This window comes from Anabrus simplex, chromosome 13 (genome assembly GCF_040414725.1).
Source record: "Anabrus simplex isolate iqAnaSimp1 chromosome 13, ASM4041472v1, whole genome shotgun sequence".
In the NCBI taxonomy this organism is placed as follows: domain Eukaryota; kingdom Metazoa; phylum Arthropoda; class Insecta; order Orthoptera; family Tettigoniidae; genus Anabrus; species Anabrus simplex.
Window position 1 is genome coordinate 94,227,018 of NC_090277.1, and position 19,062 is coordinate 94,246,079.

Here is a 19,062-nt window from a genome sequence, read left to right on the forward strand (position 1 = left end):
ACACCTGAAATTACAATATTCGCCACGACAAATTTACACTTATAACGTTCACAAATCCGCACTTTGAATGATATCTCATCTCAACACAAAATTTTAAGCGTCGCATTTTACCGTTCTTGACATGAACTTTACACACTGAAATTTTCACACGCTGACCAAAATTTACAACGCCTTTCGCCTGATAATTACGAATCTCACCCGACAATCATCTGGAAATTTGGTTAGGACAGACAGTAACTAACTACTAACTACAACATAATATAAAATAGACAGACCTGCACATTGGTGACATTCTCAGCATTCTGATTGCATCATCCCAGCAACCTCGTACTTAGCCCCTCATTTTCACAGATAACATTTTCATATTTAAAAACTCACTCATCCAAACACTACCCTTCACACACACACGAGATTAAAATTACCATAAATAATGCATTTTCTTTGTAACTTGCACCACGAACTTCCCTCGTTCTGCAGTCGGCTATAACTGTCTGATGCGTCTCCCAGAGTGGTTTCTCTCCCCGTTGTTTCAACAAGAACAGGTGTTCGGCCGATAAGGGAATCGAACTATTTTGAATCGCTTCCCCCAGACCTTCTTCACTTACAAGAGTACAGGAAATGATAAAAATAAAATCTGCTGTGTATTTTTCAACCAGCCTACACCTTCCCAGTTCGTCTGCAAACGTTCACAGCTTCTCCAATTCACTTTTCTTCTTACTAAATATATGGACTTTAGCCACGAACATGTATTGAAATATTGTCGGTCAATCTGGCGCGAAATTCTAATGACGACGGGCACGAGCTCCCGCGGCCTCAAGTTCCAGATCGACACTCCCAAATCTACGGTGGGGGGGTTTCTTTTATAATTTTCGGAAGGACGCTATCCCCTCTATGAGTCTCGGTGGTGTAATCTGCCAAATTTGCTTCTAATAAACCGATTTTGATAAGACTTGTCCCAGAACTCCGGACAGACTTGCACTATGTTAGGTGTTAATTTTATAATTTTTCTACACTCACAACATGAGAAATAAATTGTTTCTGCCCGTGCGTTTCGCGCGTTTTTCTTCTGCCCACGACCTTGGCACGTGTAACTAGCTCGCTGTTCTCACGCTAACACACACTTGGGCTTAACTGCATCTAAAATTTTCCCTGGTGTCACTACCTCCACAGAGGGTATATGAATAATTTTGCTTATTTATTTCTTCCTTTACTATCTTGTCAAAATCCCTCGTTGTGCAGAATTCATTAATTTAGAAAATTGTCGGGCACTCGAGTTCCACCGAAGTGTCCCGGCAATCCACGAGCTCGCCTTGCGGGAACCTTCCCACGCAACATCGGGCTCTTGGGAGCGCAAAAATGGCTGCCCTCAAACATACAGTAGTTTCTGAATACCAAATAAATATTTGGGAAAAATAAAAATTTTTCTCACCGTAGAATTATGGGTTCAATACGTCTATTGTTAAGACGTTAAAATGGAAAGTAGGATGGGTAGAATTGTAAACGTGAAGAGGAGGTCATAACGGAAATTTTATTGACTCATTTGTGTACAGCGTACATTAGTAAGTACGTTCTAGTTCCCAGGCGACAATAAGACTTGTGTCACGACAAAGTTATTCAATGATGCCTGCATTTCATTAGAGACTCGTGCGTGTTCGTCCTTGGACTTCAATGTGAGTTCGTTTTATTGTTTCCCCTTTCAGATGCTTGGCACACGCTGGGCAACTTCTCGGAGTACTTAGTCCGGATGGTACACATGTCTGGGTTAGATATACGTTTTTAAAAATTACGTGCTTGTAATTTAGTACCTATATTATGGTATCAAATTTATTTGTCCAAAATTGTACAGAGAAAGTTTTTATGCACGATGGCACCAATGGCGTAACAGTGGCTAGACTGGCGAAAGTCTAGGGGCCCCCGGAACCGAACACGTTCGTGCCCTGTAGAGCAGCCCTTTTCAACGCAGCACCCGGAGGCGCCATGTTGCGCGCGATGTCCTTTTATGGATTTCAACATTCTTACTTTTTGTCTTAAAATAACCGTTCTCAAGCTCAGAAAATTCGTTATATCTTTGCCTCAAAATATAAAGAGCTTTGAACCCATTGATTTAGGCCAACTGACTCGTGCCCGCAATTAGCAAAAGGATACCACGTTAAGGACAGCTTCTCCCGGTTACATACCATATTTTCCTTAACTTGCAGGGAGTATGTAATGTCCCTGCCAGGACTGCTCTACAGATATCTAAATGATAATCAAGCACTTGGCACGTGTTTATTAGCATTTGAGTTGTAAATTCACCTGCTTCAATGACACGTTGTCTAAATCGCAGCATAAGTAAGCAAGTGGTAGGGAAAGATACAGCAAAGCGATGCGCGCACAAACTGCCTGGTTTACCACGTGAATGCTAAAGCTTTGGAAAACACGCAATCTATTGAGAAGTTTCATCAAACCACTTCATCATCATCATCATCATCATCATCTATAGGCTAAGCCTTGTGGCCGCAGCCACATATGTCGTATCTAGTATTTACAACTCAGCCTAGGTCATTCAGTTCATTCTCAGAAGCAGGTTCTTGAAATAAGACACTCTGGCTCATCCTCTTCCTCTTTTCCCGGCAATTATTTCTCCAATAATATATCAAAGGAACTCTTCATGTGGCCAATAAATTTTATTTTCCGCTCTTCATTTCAGACCAACTTATTCTCAGCATTCTTCTCCAGATCCACATTTCAATTGCCTCCAATATTTCCTTGCTCTCCCAATCTCCAGCTTTCTCAACCGTACGGAAGCACGCTCTATACAAACATCTCTGCAAACGCCTTCCGAGTTTGTATATATGTATGTTTGTTGGCCAGCAGATGCTTTTTACCTTCAAAGGCTCTCTATGCCATTGCTACCCTTTTCCCGACTTCTGATTGCTCCTATTATCACTCGTGATTAGGGTTCCTTGGTAGCAAAACTGTTTCTCTCGTTCAGTTTTATCAAGGCTAATATTAGGCAAATGGAATCTCAAAATTAATGCAAGGGAAACAAAAACCATAATATGTACATCCAAGAAAACACCAGTAAGACACATCAACCAACTTGAGCTAAGATTTTCCCCAGCCTTGTCTTCAAGGTTCAGAACTTGAAAATTGCTGCTGATGGTTGTTGTTGTTGTTGTTGAGTCATCAGTCCATAGACTGGTTTGATGCAGCTCTCCATGCCACCCTATCCTGTGCTAATCTTTTCATTTCTACGTAACTATTGCATCCTACATCTGCTCTAATCTGTTTGTCATATTCATACCTTGGTCTACCCCTACCGTTCTTGCCACCTACACTTCCTTCAAAAACCAACTGAACAAGTCCTGGGTGTCTTAAGATGTGTCCTATCATTCTATCTCTTCTTCTCGTCAAATGTAGCCAAATCGATCTCCTCTCACCAATTCGATTCAGTATCTCTTCATTCGTGATTCGATCTATCCATCTCACCTTCAGCATTCTTCTGTAACACCACATTTCAAAAGCTTCTATTCTCTTTCTTTCTGAGCTAGTTATCGTCCATGTTTCACTTCCATACAATGCCACGCTCCACACAAAAGTCATCAAAAACATCTTTCTAATTCCGATATCAATGTTTGAAGTGAGCAAATTTCTTTTCTTAAGAAAATTCTTCCTGGCTTGTGCTAGTCTGCATTTTATGTCCTCCTTACTTCTGCCATCGTTGGTTATTTTACTACCCAAGTAACAATATTCATCTACTTCCTTTAAGACTTCGTTTCCTAATCTAATATTTCCTACATCACCTGCCTTCGTTCGACTGCACTCTATTACTTTTGTTTTGGACTTATTTATTTTCACTTGTACTCCTTACCTAAAACTTCATCCATACCATTCAGCAACTTCTCGAGATCTTCTGCAGTCTCAGATAAAATAACAATATCATCGGCAAATCTCAAGGTTTTGATTTCCTCTCCTTGGACTGTGATTCCCTTTCCAAATTTCTCTTTGATTTCCTTTACTGCCTGTTCTATATAAACATTGAAAAGGAGAGGGGACAAACTGCAGCCTTGCCTCACTCCTTTCTGGATTGCTGCTTCTTTTTCAAAGCCCTCGATTCTTATCACTGCAGACTGATTTTTATACAGGTTGTAGATAATTCTTCGTTCTCGGTATCTGATCCCTATCATCTTCAGAATCATAAATAGCCTGGTCCAATCAACATTATCGAATGCCTTTTCTAGATCTACGAATGCCATGTACGTGGGCTTGTCCTTCTTGATTCGATCCTCTAAGATCAGACGTAAAGTCAGGATTGCTTCACGTGTTCCTACATTTCTTCTGAAGCCAAATTGATCTTCCCCCAACTCAGCTTCAACTTGTTTTTCCATTCTTCTGTAAATAATACGTATTAAAATTTTGCAGGCATGAGATACTAAACTAATAGTGCGGTAGTTTTCACACCTGTCAGCACCGGCTTTCTTGGGAATAGGTATAACAACATTCTGCCGAAAATCGGATGGGACTTCTCCTGTCTCATACATCTTGCACACTAAATGAAATAACCTTACCATGCTGGTTTCTCCTAAGGCAGTCAGTAATTCAGAGGGAATATCATCAATTCCAGGTGCCTTGTTCCTATTTAGGTCACTCACAGCTCTGTCAAACTCTGACCTCAAAACTGGGTCTCCCATTTCATCAGCATCAACAGCCTCTTCATGTTCCAGAACCAAATTATCTACATCGTTACCTTGATACAACTGTTGGATATGCTCCTGCCATCTTTCTGCTTTGTCTTCTTTCCCTAGAAGTGGCTTTCCATCTGAGCTCTTAATATTCATGCACCTAGATTTCCTTTCTCCAAAGGTTTCCTTGATTTTCCTGTATGCAGCATCTACCTTTCCCAGGACCATACAGCCTTCGACATCCTTGCACTTCTCCTTCAGCCATTCTTCCTTAGCTACCTTGCACTTTCTATCCACTTCATTCTTTAATCGCCTGTATTCTTTTCTGCCCTCTTCATTTCTAGCATTCTTGTATTTTCGTTGTTCATCAATCAGGTCTAGTATCTCCTGAGTTATCCACTGATTCTTAGTTGATCTTTTCTTCCTTCCTAACATTTCTTCAGCAGCCCTACTGACTTCATTTTTCAAGACTCTCCACTCTTCCTCTACTGTGTTTCCTTCGGCCTTTTCATTTAGTCCTTGTGCAACATGTTCCTTGAAACAATCCATCACACTCTTTTCTTTCAACTTGTCTAGATCCCATCTTTTTGCATTCTTTCCTTTCTTCAATTTCTTCAACTTCAGATGGCATTTCATGACCAACAAGTTGTGGTCAGAGTCCACGTCTGCTCCTGGGAAAGTTTTGCAATCCAACACCTGGTTTCTGAATCTCTGCCTAATCATAATGAAGTCTATTTGATACCTTCCAGTGTCTCCAGGTCTCGTCCACGTATAAAGCCGCCGTTTGTGGTGTTTGAACCAAGTATTGGCAAGGACTAAATTATGATCAGTACAGAATTCAACCAGCCGACTTCCTCTTTCGTTCCTTTGTCCCAATCCAAATTCTCCTACTGTGCTACCTTCTCTTCCTTGGCCTACCACTGCGTTCCAGTCTCCCATCACAATTAGATTCTCGTCACCTTTGACATATTGTATTAAATCTTCTATCTCCTCATATATTCTTTCAATTTCTTCATCATCCGCTGAACTAGTAGGCATATAGACCTGCACTATGGTGGTGGGCATTGGTTTGGTGTCTATCTTGGCGACAATAATTCTTTCACTATGCTGGTCGTAGTAGCTTATCCGCTGCCCTATTTTCTTATTCATTATTAAACCAACTCCTGCATTACCCCTGTTTGATTTCGTGTTGATAATTCGGTAGTCGCCTGACCAAAAATCCTGTTCTTCCTGCCAACGTACTTCACTTATACCAACTACATCTAACTTTAGCCTATCCATCTCCCTTTTCAGATTCTCTAACCTACCACAACGATTCAAACTTCTAACATTCCACGCTCCGACTCGCAGAATGTCAGTATCCATCTTCCTGATGATCGCCCCCTCTCGTGTAGTCCCCACCCGGAGATCCGAACGGGGGACTAGTTTACCTCCGGAATATTTTACCCAGGAGGAAGCCGTCATCAGTACATCATTCATACAGAGAGAGCTGCATGTCCTCGGGAGGTGGTTACGGCTGTAGTTTCCCGTTGCTTTCAGCCGTGTAGCAGTATCAACACAGCTAAGCCATGTTGAGTATTATTACAAGGCCGTATCAGTCAATCATCTAGACTGCCGCCCTTGCAACTACCGAAAGGCTGCTACCCCCCTTTCGATGAACCATTCGTTAGTCTGGTCTCTCAACAGATACCCATCCGATATGGTTGCACCTGCGGCTCGGCTATCTGCATCATTGGGACACGCAAGCCTCCCCACCGCGGCAAGGTCACATGGTTCGCAGAGGAGGGCTGATGGTTATGACTGTTTTAAAAAGAAGTACAACCGGGCAACCATCATCTATCCAATCAGAGCGGAAAATGGTCCGACATTTCAAAAAGTGAAGGTATCGCTATACGAAAGAAGGATAGAAACCTGTCGAAGATGTCAGGGTGATGACTGAACGTACCACTGAACCTAAGTTTGTAAACTCCTTAATGGCAAGTGTCTCCTGAGCAAGTGTGTGTGAGTATACGAGGTTCGTACACATTATCTTGGAATGCAGGTTCCAGTTACTAAAGAGGCAGATGTCCGCCAGAGGGAAGTATGTTGACCTCTGGCGAGCCTCCAACAAAATGCTGCCAAAGTTTCACCCACATGTTATTCGCTGCACTGGACCTGCATGTTGACACGCTTCTAGAATATACACAACAAGCACTTCATTTGTAAGCAACCAAGATCGTCAATGATTTCTCTTCTTCTTTGAAACAGTGCATCTTAAATGATCTTCTTCCGCTTCCTGGCGAAAACATTACCATCAACTTCAATCACTATCTTAAAAAAAAAAAAAAAAAAAAAAAAAAAAATCAGGCAAGTAGTGTACACACAGGATACAAAATGAATTTATATTAGCAAGCAGGAATACGATTTTTAAAAAGATAATACCCATCTCCCATGATCTCGGAAGCCAATGATTAGGAAGAGGTTATTGTTAATTGTAACTTTCTTTTGATACATGGAGTTTTAACAATTTGATACCATATAGCATAGTTCAAAAACATGCGGAAAATGGTCCGACATTTCAAAACGTGAAGGTATCGCTATACGAAAGAAGGATAGAAACCTGTCGAAGATGTCGGGGTGATGACTGAACGTACCACTGAACCCAAGTTTGTAAACTCTTTAATGGCAAGTGTCTCCTGAGCAAGTGTGTGTGAGTATACGAGGTTCGTACACATTATCTTGGAATGCAGGTTCCAGTTACTAAACAGGGAGATGTCCGCCAGAGGGAAGTATGTTGACCTCTGCATGTCAGGAAAACAGCATTAGGGTAATAAATAATAAACAAAATTTAATACTAACTGATTAGAAATTTAATAGGGAAGGAATGGCCTGACAGCTGCAATAAAGGCACTGTGTATAGAAATCATCATCGGCCCCTAATGGTACGAGGTGATACAAAATTACATTACATTTTTTAAATGTATCCACTGACTAGAATTTAAAGCAAACGATGATGAAAAGTAATTATGAGTTTAAAATAATCACTGGATCTAATTCGCAATGCCTTACTTTCTGACGGAATGATAGAAAATATAGATTACGGTCGAATAAAGCATTGACATGGAATGCAGTAATATATACGGTATTATTCAAATTAATATTAAAGTGACAATTAAAATACAGTCAACAGAATAAAACGTAGTAGACTATAATATGATTAATAGGAAATACGTTTATATAAGATAAAACAGACCACAATCCCCCATAAAACTGCTGACTGCTCGTCATCTCGTAGGATGAGGGATATGGTACTCGGGAGTTTTAGAATACGGCGCAAATCAGACAGGTCCACGCACTCCGTAAGGGTGTATACCACAGTAAGATAACCACCGCAAGTACACACCGGAGGAGGTTCTCCCTTCAGTATAAGAAGACGACACAGTACCACTGCTTCACTCCGAGAAGCATGAGGGAAGTCCTCCATATCTTGATAGTTCCTTTTATCATTTTATCCAATTTATTGGGAATGTGAAAGTCACCACAGTAGTCATCCTTATTCCCTTCATACCAGGTCCATACCAAGTCAATATTAGTATTAAACGCTCTTATTACCTTGGACGGAAAGAACCATTCCAGCACCAATGATGGAATGCAGATGTTGGTATCAAAAGCAGCATCGTCCTCCCAGTATTAATTACTATGTTAAATATAAGGAAAGATCTTCACTGGGGCAATCACATATTAGGATTGTAAATAAAGGTTACATAACTCTTCACGTGGTTATGAGGTTATTTAAGGGTTGTAGCAATACCATAAAGGAGGCTGCGCATGACTGCTAAGGTCCCAATTAGAGTATGGTTCTAGTGTGTGGGATCGTCGCCAGGATTACTTTAATCAAGAACGGGACAATATACAAAGGAAAGCAGCACGATTTGTTCTGGATAATTTCCGACAAAGGAATGGTGTTACGAAAATATTGCGAACTTTGGGCTAGGAAGACTTGGGAGTAAGGAGACGAGCTAAGCGGAATGTTCCCAGCTGTCAATAAAGAGGTGGCGTGGTATGACAGTAGAAGAATAAGCTAAAATGGAGCTTTCAAATGTAGGAAAGGAAGATGGAATTCAAGGGGACAAATTTGGGAAAATATTCCTTCATAGGAAGAGATTGGAATAATTTGCCATGGGAGATGTTCTATAAATTTACAAATTATTTGATTCATTTAAGAAAATTCTAGGTAAAAAAAAAACGATGGGGGAATCTGTCACGTGGGCGACTGCCCAAAATGGAGATTAGTGGTGACCAATTGACTGATGGGAAACAGTGACACTGCCAGTGAAGATTATATTGGACACAGAAAATCCGACAGCAGATCGCAACCCACCATACAGCAAACCTGATACGGGAAGTGTGCTCAGAACACCTGCTTGACTCACTGGTGATCCAAGTTAAACAGAAACAACAGCAAAGTATGTGGATGTAGAACAAAAATGTAGACATTTACCTTCTGGTCCTCGTAGACACTCCAGTTCGATGGTGTAGTCCCATCCCAGCGAGGACGGCTCTCCTTCCTCCATCTCCTTCACGGCCGACATCACTCAACAACTGTGTCCAAATTCACTCTTACGCATCACTAGTTTCACTCCCCCACGCAAATCAATGTCCACCTTATCAGATGAGGTGCGATAATCAGTCAATCGAGATACCGTTTATCAGGACCGCGCCAAGGCAAAGAGCAACAAAACACTAAATAACGGCAGAGCGTCCCTCAAGGATCAATGTTAACTCCACTCTTGTTACACAGTTGTCTAGAGATCGTAAAAAAAATTCTGCCGTTATAAAATATTTATTAGAAATTTTAATTACACAGCAATTAAAGAAGTTTCCAAGGACAAGGTCAATAAAACAAGACACTGAAGAAAGGTTTTATTGCAAATTAAGTTATGCTTATTCGTTGTGTCATATGCTAGTTTGCTCAATGATGAGTTTACTGAGATAACGTCTATCAGGATAAACCAATGCAAAGAGCTACGAAACAATCGCTACTGAAAGAACGGCAGAGATTCCCCTGAAAGAGCATTGTTAACTCCACTTCTGTGTCGCAGTTGTCTTTTTTAAAGAAATCCTAGTTTAAAATATTCACTTAGCAAACTATTTTTTTTCAATGGGTAAAGAATATATGCACCTTCAAATATTACCGGATTGAGCCAGGATAGAACCAGTCACATAATAATAATAATAATAATAATAATAATAATAATAATAATAATAATAATAATAATAAAGTGAAATTTCTGGGAGAGATATCACAGCCTTTCAAAATAAAAACTGGTGTACGACAAGGCGACGGACTATCCCCAATTCTTTTTAATTGTGTCCTAGAGAAAATAGTGAAAATTTGGAACAAAAAACTTATTGAACTCGACATTTCACCGATAAGGTTAGGAAGAGGAAACAAAAGGATCGAAATAAATTGTCTTGCATTTGCAGATGACTTTGCAATACTTTCTGAAAATGTGACATCTGCTATAACCCAAGTAAATGCCTTGGAAAGAATCGCCAGCAGAACTGGCTTAAGAATTTCTGCAGAAAAAACAAAATTTTTAACAAATATTTGGGATGCACCAAAATTTCTGAAAACAGATATTGGCCAAATAGAGAGGGTAAAAAAAATTCAAATATCTAGGGGAAATAATCCAAGAAAATGGTTTGGCAAAATCTGCAGTAGAGGAGAGGGAATGCCTATATGCAAGCGAATGTCTGGCATTAAACTATAATTTAGATAAACTAGAAATACTAGTAAGGCGAATCATGAGGAAAGTATTAGGCCCACAAAATACAGCAGAAGGTTGGAAATTACGAAGTAATGCTGAAATATATCAAAAAATAGAAAATACATCAGATGTAATGAGGAAAAGGAGACTTATGTTTTTTGGACATTTATATCGAATGCAAGATAGTAGATTAACTAGTAAGATTTTCAGATATTTGTGGGGTAAAAAATCAACGACAAGCTGGGTCAATGAAGTAAGAAAGGATTTAGAAAAAACAATATAACAGAAGAAATAAATAATACAGAAGACTTTCGGGAAAAAGTATTGAAAATAGAAGGATTCCAAGGTAGGAAGGTAAAAAAAGACTGGTTCAAAGTGGTCTGAAGACAGAAAGAAGAAACATAGTGAACAGATGAAAGCGTACTGGAAGAACAGGAAAGAACAAAGAAGGAATTGAAATTGGCACGTGGTCCTCTGGTGGCCCATTCGAAATAATAATAATAATAATAATAATAATAATAATAATAATAATAATAATAATAATAATAATTTTGTCCCGCAGATTTTTTCACATGCCTTTAGCAGTCTGATAACAGTGGCCGTAGACTTAATTTTATTAGTTTGTTGATTCCGTGACCATTGCCTCGGCACCAACAATTTTGCGACGAAATCGAACAGTACAACACGATTGTGACTTTCCATATTGAGAAGTGCATTAGCCTGGCTTCGATCCTCTGTAGCCTTGGTAAGGAAAACAGCTCTCTTGGAGATACTTTGAAAAATCAGGGGAAAACATTCTTAGAATGGCTGAGAGGGATATTTTAACCCAGAACCAAAACCAAATCCTCATGTTGCAACAGCCCCGATGGGCCTTGGCCTACGAAGGAACCCCTGTTCAGCCCGAAGGGCTGCAGATTACGAGGCGTCTTGTGGTTGCCACGACTAATCCTCTCGGCAGTTATTCTTGGTTTTCTAGACCGGGATTTTATCCTGGTCCAGCCTTAAATTCTAGCAGAAGCACGGGAGTCAAACCCAGATAGGTCTCGTTTTCCTTGCTGAATGAGGAGACACCAAATGATAGGCCTACTAAGTTTGTGCCTGCTGAACAGATGTTTTTAAGCCAACAGGAAATGTGAACAGTTGCGGTAGTTAGCAGTTATTAACTCGAACAGTGTACCAGTCAAGTTGTGATTCACTGGTGACAAACTGTGATGGAATCTCTGTTTAACAACCACATAACTTGTGTGTTATTCTGAACGAGTCATACATTTAGGCCTTATCTCTTGCACACACGGACACGAAAGTAAATATACAATACAGCATTCTATTTGCAATGGACGACGAGAATTTCGGGTTAGTAGTAAGTGTTAAAGTTCAACTTATGACCCAATGAACGGAAGTTTTTGAAAGTTATATCATTTGACGATAATCTGGTGAATCAGGCATAGGGTAGAAGGGTTGGTAGTGGTCTGCTTGAAACAGCCAGGTATTAGATATTATGGAGACAATACACAATACATTTTATGGAACATAGGAGTTCTTTTAGAGGATAACTTATCCTAAATGGGACAGAAGAGCTATGTGTGTATTTTAAAGATTTCTTGGACTATTTAACGAATTATGAGGAGCTGAGGAGACAAAGCAAATATCTGAAAATTGTAAGAACAAATAAAAGAAGAAAACTCGGAACATCTGGGTCATGTTATGAGAGGCACGGGCTTCTTCAGTTAACAGTTCAGGGGGAAAAGATGTTGGAAGAAAAATTTCCGGATTAAAAATTGAAGAACGCTGTCAGGCTGCGATCTACAAAGATGAAATTGTTATGTGGACTTCTAACATCGACTGTTGAAGATATAACAACTCTACAAGGAATGTGAAGAGCTGGGATAATTAGCAGTGGTCTTAGTAGCTCTAACAGTGTACCAAGTAAAATTGTGATTAAATGAAAACAAAGAAGAAATTATGAGAAAAAGAGGAAACATTCAAAACTGTAGAATGAAAATATATATTAAAAAAGTGCAAAATGTAGAAAAATGAAAAAGAGAAACAAAGAAAAAATGCAAGAGCAATAATAATAATAATAATAATAATGAACGAGAGTCGACTTAGAAAGAAAATCTTAAACTACATCAAATTAAAAGAAACTACAAAATGGTTAGAAGAAACAAAAGACATGGAGGAACTTGGCCACTTTGACACTCCTTCAGAAGAAATCGTTAACGGAAATATGTTTCGAGCTAAAAATAGATAAATTCACTAGATTCCGGAAAAAGCATAATAAAAAGTCCAAGAACATGTGATCAGAGGAGAGGAACCACAGCGAAATGATTAATTTCTGGGAGAAGAAAAAAGGACTAACCAGCAAGTGGTACCGTGGTACAAAGTAGGCCAAAATCGATTTAATAATAATCCACTGAGGAGGAAACTAAACGACCAAGTTTTTCAAGAAAGGCCAAAGTTGAAGGCTGGAAAGACGTGGATGTAGGAAAGAAAAAAACCACACCGACAACGAATGAAGGAACGAAGGAATGAAGGAAGAATGAAGGAAGATCAAAGCCCAGAGAAGACAGCTGTAATACGTGGTCCTTAGTAGGCCAGTACGAATAATAATAATAATAATAATAATAATAATAATAATAATAATAATAATAATAATACTTTGCGTCCAAGTAACTACTTTTTTACGGTTTCCGGAGACGCTGAGGTGCCGGAATTCAGTCCCGCAGGAGTTCTTTTTCGTGCCAGTAAATCTACCGACATGAGGCTGACTTATTTGAGCATCTTCAAATACTATCGGAATGAGCCAGGATCGAACCTGCGAAGTTGAGCTGAGAAGCCCAGCTTCTCAACCGTCTGAGCCACTCAGCCCAGTCTGAGAAAATATAAAATCTAGAAAAAAGAAAAGGATGCATGTCTACCCCTTAATCCTGTTCCTTGATAAGAGGTCGGGGATGAATTGATATATGTTCTTACGGTCGGATGCCCTTCTTGATGCCAACCTCAGTTGAGGAGCTAACGAAAATTAAATTTATGATTGTGAATGAAACTGGGTAAGGGGGTTGAAGGAATCTGCTTGTGGCCTAGAAACAGGAACTGTTCCGGCATTTGTCTGATGGAAGTTGAAATGGAAAACCACTGAGATCCATTCTCACGACAGCTGACGGTGGGATTCTAACCCGCGCGCCTCACGAATGCAGAGCTTTGCCACTCCGCTCGGTTAGAAAAAGAAAATAAGAAACAACGAAAAATGAAGAAGAAGAAAAACAATCAATAATGACGAAGAAACGTAAGTGTTATCATTTGAAGACTAAAAAGGGTCACTTAATGACAGATCATTAAAAGCTACGATCGTTCTTTGTTTTGCATTTGCCAGATAACACTAATTCAGACTCGTCTGGAACGCCTTGATATTAAACGGAGGAGGGAGCAGCAATTGGAGACACTGTCAACATCGCCACGAGTATTACGCAAGCGAAAACACACACACAAGAAACTTACACGCTTGAGCGTTAACAAGCAAATTGCTACAACGAACCAGCAATCACAGCTGGCTGTGTGATCACGTCGTCATGCAGTGTTTGGGTGGCAGAAATAAAACACCCGCTCAGAAAAGTAATAAACAATCAAGTGTTTGAACATCAACTTGGGTAAGGACTCAATTCAGTAACGTATCAATTCGTTGTTGTTAGCCTTCCCATCAGAGTCCGGCTAAATAGTTAGCGTGCTGGCCCTTGGTCTAATGGCTCACGAGTTCGATTCCCGGCCGGGTCGGTGATTTTAACCTTTATTAGTTAATTGCTATGGCTCGGAGCCTGGGTGTGTCAGCCGTCTTCACCATTAGAAATCATCTTCCATAGCATTATTATTATTATTATTATTATTATTATTATTATTATTATTATTATTATTATTATTATCATCATCATCAGAAGATAAACATACAATGCACACCTACTAAAAGACTAATGAAACAAGAAAGACCAGGGAGAAAAATATACGGTATATGGGAAGGAGATACGTAAAATCGAAAATGGACCTCAACTTTAGACTCTTGTTATTAGACAGAGAATTGAAGACACCAGGAGAACAACAAACTCTGTAATCTTATTATACGAGCAATGTAGGAAAATAAATCTAAAAAGGCAGAGGAAGGACACGGCACACTTTCACTGACCAGCTGAAACTACAAGTGGGAGTTCGCACTTTTGGGCAATTAAAAGAGAAGGCCCACTGCTGTGAGAGGTGGAAAGATGTTGGAGGAGCAAACCAGGCACATGACATACACTATGCAATGAATTAATGAAGGAATCAATGAATTTCAATAAATAAATAAATACCATTATTTCCCAGTAACGGATGGTGAATAGAGTAATCCATTCATTCATCTGTCCATCAGAATAAAGCGGGTTGGATCACGGTTCAGGACGGGGTCATCTAAGGGTGTTTTTAAAGTCAACAGTTGATATTGTCCGGCTCCACGGCTAAATGGTTAGCGTGCTGGCCTTTGGTCACACTAGTCCAGAGTTCGATTCCCGGCAGGGTCGGGAATTTTAACCATCATTGGTTAATTTCGCTGGCACTTGTCGTCGGACACTCCGGGCACTAAAAGCCATACGCCATTTCATTTCATTGACAGATATTGCCTTCACGATCTTGAACTCCAGTGGGACACATTTCCGACAAATCCCATGGCCCGTGAAGATCTCTTTTCACATAATAATAATAATAATAATAATAATAATAATAATAATAATAATAATAATATTTATCGAATCTCCTCGGTTGGCAGGTTCGATCCCGACTCAGTCCGGTGGTTCTAAAATACGTCAGCCTCTTGTCGGCAGATTTATCAGCACGTACAAGAACTGTTGCGGGATGAAATTCTGGTATCTCAGCGGCTGGCGGCCGTGGTGATTATATTTTAAGAGAAAGTACAACTGGGTAACCATCGACAACGTCGTCGATTCTGAAAACAGATAGTACAATTCTTCTTCTTCTTCTTCTTCTTCTTCTTCTTCTTCTTCTTCTTCTTCTTCTTCTTCTTGCTCACTGCTGATATCACTGCCAAAATATCTTCATATTCTCACTGTGCCTTTTCTTGCCATCTTCTGACCAGGTTTTGTTGGTAGTGTGCTTGGATGATGTTTAAATCGGCGATTGTCAACTAATTTTCTGAACTTTGATTTGACTAACCAAATGTCATTTGTGATTCCTATTTCCTGAAGATCTTTTCCAACTTCGAGCAGCCATTAAAAAAAAAAAAAAAAAAAAAAAAAACTTTTATTGATAGGGCAAGGTTCAGAATTCGTTTGGTCATTCTCTGATTACTCATTCTGAGAATATGTCCATAAAATTACGAACGTTTTCCTAAATGTGTCTGATATTTTCTCTGCCAGTCATGAGATTTCCTTATCCATATTCCCTTAAGATTTTTCATTCTTGCTTTTCTACATTTTTTAATCAATGATCAGCGTTTCAGATGCATTTAGTGCTTCAGGCTTGATTCCAGTATTATCTCACCTACTTCGTGTATGATTTGGAATAGGGGGTAGTGTCATTTCATTTAGCAGATGACAGATTATCCATTAGTCAGTTGCTTTGTTACGTAATGTTTTCTTAAATAATTTCAAATAACTTCGAAAACATCCCTTGGTAAATTATTCCACTCCCTAATTCCTCTTCTTATAAAGGGAATATTTGCCCCAATTAGTCCTCTAAAATTCCAACTTTACCTTCCCTACTTTTAAAAACCCCCACTCAATCTCTCCACTGACAGTTCGGAACATATCTCTTAGCCAACCAGCTCATCTCCTTACATCTAAGTCTTTCCAGACCTAATTTTGCAATATTTTAACACTGTTTATTTATCGGAAATCACCCAGAGCAAATAGAATTACTTTCCTTGGGATCTTTCCCACTTATCGAATCAAATATTCCTGGTGAGGATCCTATACACTACAGTCATATTCGAGTCGGGGTCTTATCAGAGACTTATATGCCCTCTCCTTTACATCCTTACTACAATTCCTAAATAACCTCGTGACTATATATGAAGCGATCTAATCTCTGGATTTTTGTTGCTATTTGTTTTACATCGCACCGACACAGATAGGTCTTATGGCGACGATGGGATAGGAAAGGCCTAGGAATGGGAAGGAAGCGGCCGTGGCCTTAATTAAGGTAAATCTCTGAATTCCAAGATCAGGAGGTTCAAATAAGGCAGAGGTAGTGGGAATGTCGACGAGTGGCAATTAAGTCCATTCGATATACTATGTCGTATGATGTGGGCATGGAAAAAAATCTCTGATGACACATTTGATGTTGATCGGCAAAATTAAATTCAGCGATAGGTCCGTTTGTCAGGTGGCGGAGTAAAACGGAATGTCTAAATTGGCATGCAGGCAGCCTAAAAGGTCTCATATCAAACCGACTAGAAGATAGTAAAGCTATTATTATTATTATTATTATTATTATTATTATTATTATTATTATTATTATTATTATTATTAATAATTATGCCTTTATCACCCAACCTAGTCCCTGGATACATCTGCGACCCTACATAAAACAAGGGGAGGTGTCTTATTGACTGGTTTAGAAATTACTCAGTTCAACGAAAAGTTAGCCAGTCAGAGCCAAACAATTACGAGTTCCTTTTTTTTTTAACTCATATCTTTTACCTCCTGACGGAATATCTTAAGTGAAAGAAAATTTATGGAAGAAAATTTGTGAATCTGAAATTTTAAACTGTTAGAATCCCTAGTACGAAAAAAAATTAAAACAGAATTTCAAGAACATTTCGGGTGAAGTGCCGCAATATATGGGCGTGAAACCTGGGTTTTTGAGAAAGCGGGGCGGGGAAGACGACTTGAAGCAGCTGTGATGTAGTTCCAGAGCTATGATCATGTTCTGTGAGAAATAGGAGGAAAGAGTGAACTGTTAATGAAATTAGGGAAGAGAAAATTGAAGCTAATTGTAAGACTCGTCTTCCAGCATATTATCCTCAAAGGTAAGACCTTGGACGACGGGCGGGGATAATAGAAAGAGCGATAAAGTACATTCTGCTTCAGAAACATGACCATCGAGGAAATAGAATGAGGTTCCTATGTAGAGGACTGTCGAGAAGAGAACACTGCGGTTTGAGAGAAGACTTTTCCACTAGTGAATTATGTTCAACGTCAATTCCATTACTAACAGTCTTAAAAGAGATGTAAAAGTTCCGGGATTTGATCTTGAAAGGCGGTTCTTTAGCGCGCTGATTGATCTTACGAGTGACTAGCGTTTAAACAATTTCACGTGCTAAATGTGCTGGAATTTCACTCCGCAGCCTTGAACATACGGAGGCAAGCTCCCGACCACCCACGTTACAGTGACGATCGAGGAAATTTACGAGTAAACAACCGTACAAATTGAACACCCCTAAGAGACACCTGCGGAAATAGAGCTAAAAAGAAGCATGAGAAAAATATTTCGAAATTACTCTCAAATTATGAGCAGACAATGGCAAATTTAAAGTTTTGTATACGAACAGGAAAGTGCCATTACATTACAAAGTCAAATGTGTAATACTAATAGAAAGGTAACGATTGCAATGTCACATCTTCAACACTAAAGCGTAATATTAGAAAAGTCAAATTTTGTACTTGCACAAATGTAATTACGGATAACCAGAAGGAATGTGAAATTGCGTGTAATTTCTTGCAGAGTTCCCTGTTGAATCTAGTGACATTACATTTCTGCCATCTGTAGTGTAAAACAGAGTGCCAAAAACACGCTGACATTTCATTGATGACGTTTGCAAGATCAAATTTAAAATAATTAAAGGAGAGTAAGAATTACAGTTATCACCTTTGTAATGTGCATGAAAGATTGAATGATTATTTTTTGTTATTTCATTTAGAATGTCTTTTCTGAATCTGTTTTTCCAAGACCTAGCGTATACGCGTTCAATTCTTCAGTATTTTATACGTTTCTTTATAAAATAATGGTATTATGGATGCTAACTTTGTTTTGAATATCGCATGTTCACAAATCATATGCTATATGTTTAGTGTACAATGAGCTCTTGATCGAAATTCCATCAAATTTTCCCTGATGAATTCTCGACAGGAAGTGAAAAATGCATGAATATCTTTGAAGTATTAAAAATGAATGCTACCGAAAGGATTTCTTACCAATATCGAACTTATCAGTATGAATCAAGTTAACGAATCACAGAAAAAACAGTTTCAGCACCAACTTTCAATCTTGACTAAATAAAGCTAACGCCAGGTAAAATAAATCTATTTGGCAATTCACTGCATTACTGCGGAGGTATCTATTTCACTATTGCACTGATAAGCAAGTCTTCACTTTCACAAGAACACTTGAACCACTTGCACTAACTCACACCCGCGACGTGACGTGCGACCCCGGGTCTTGCCTGCTCGAGACTGAACGAAGACGTCCGACCGCCAACTCACACGGAATGCACCGCTCTAAGGACACGCATGGGAAAGCACGGGTAATGCGGGCACGCTGAACTCTCACCACAAGGTAAGGAACATCTTGTGTTTGTTATGTAAAGACCAACATTTCGCAACCAAATATGTCTTAACAGACAAATACATATATTTCAGTTTCGCTCGAGAAATGTGTCTCGTCAGCAG

The 19,062-nt window shown here is 39.3% G+C and overlaps 1 protein-coding gene across 4 annotated transcripts in view; it reads right to left on the reverse strand.

Moving 5' to 3' along the window:
* Cen (cerebellar degeneration-related protein 2-like) overlaps positions 1–19,062 on the reverse strand; it is a 467,429-nt gene that overhangs the window by 79,361 nt on the left and 369,006 nt on the right. Inside the window, exon 1 of one of the 4 annotated variants that reach the window (XM_067157216.2) lies at positions 9,145–9,282. The exons of the other annotated variants lie outside the window; for them this stretch is intronic. Within the exon in view, the coding sequence (XP_067013317.1) occupies positions 9,145–9,235 (91 nt within the window). The 5' untranslated portion in view covers positions 9,236–9,282. Of the gene's footprint in view, positions 1–9,144; positions 9,283–19,062 lie in introns of those variants that run through there. 4 annotated transcript variants of the gene reach the window in all.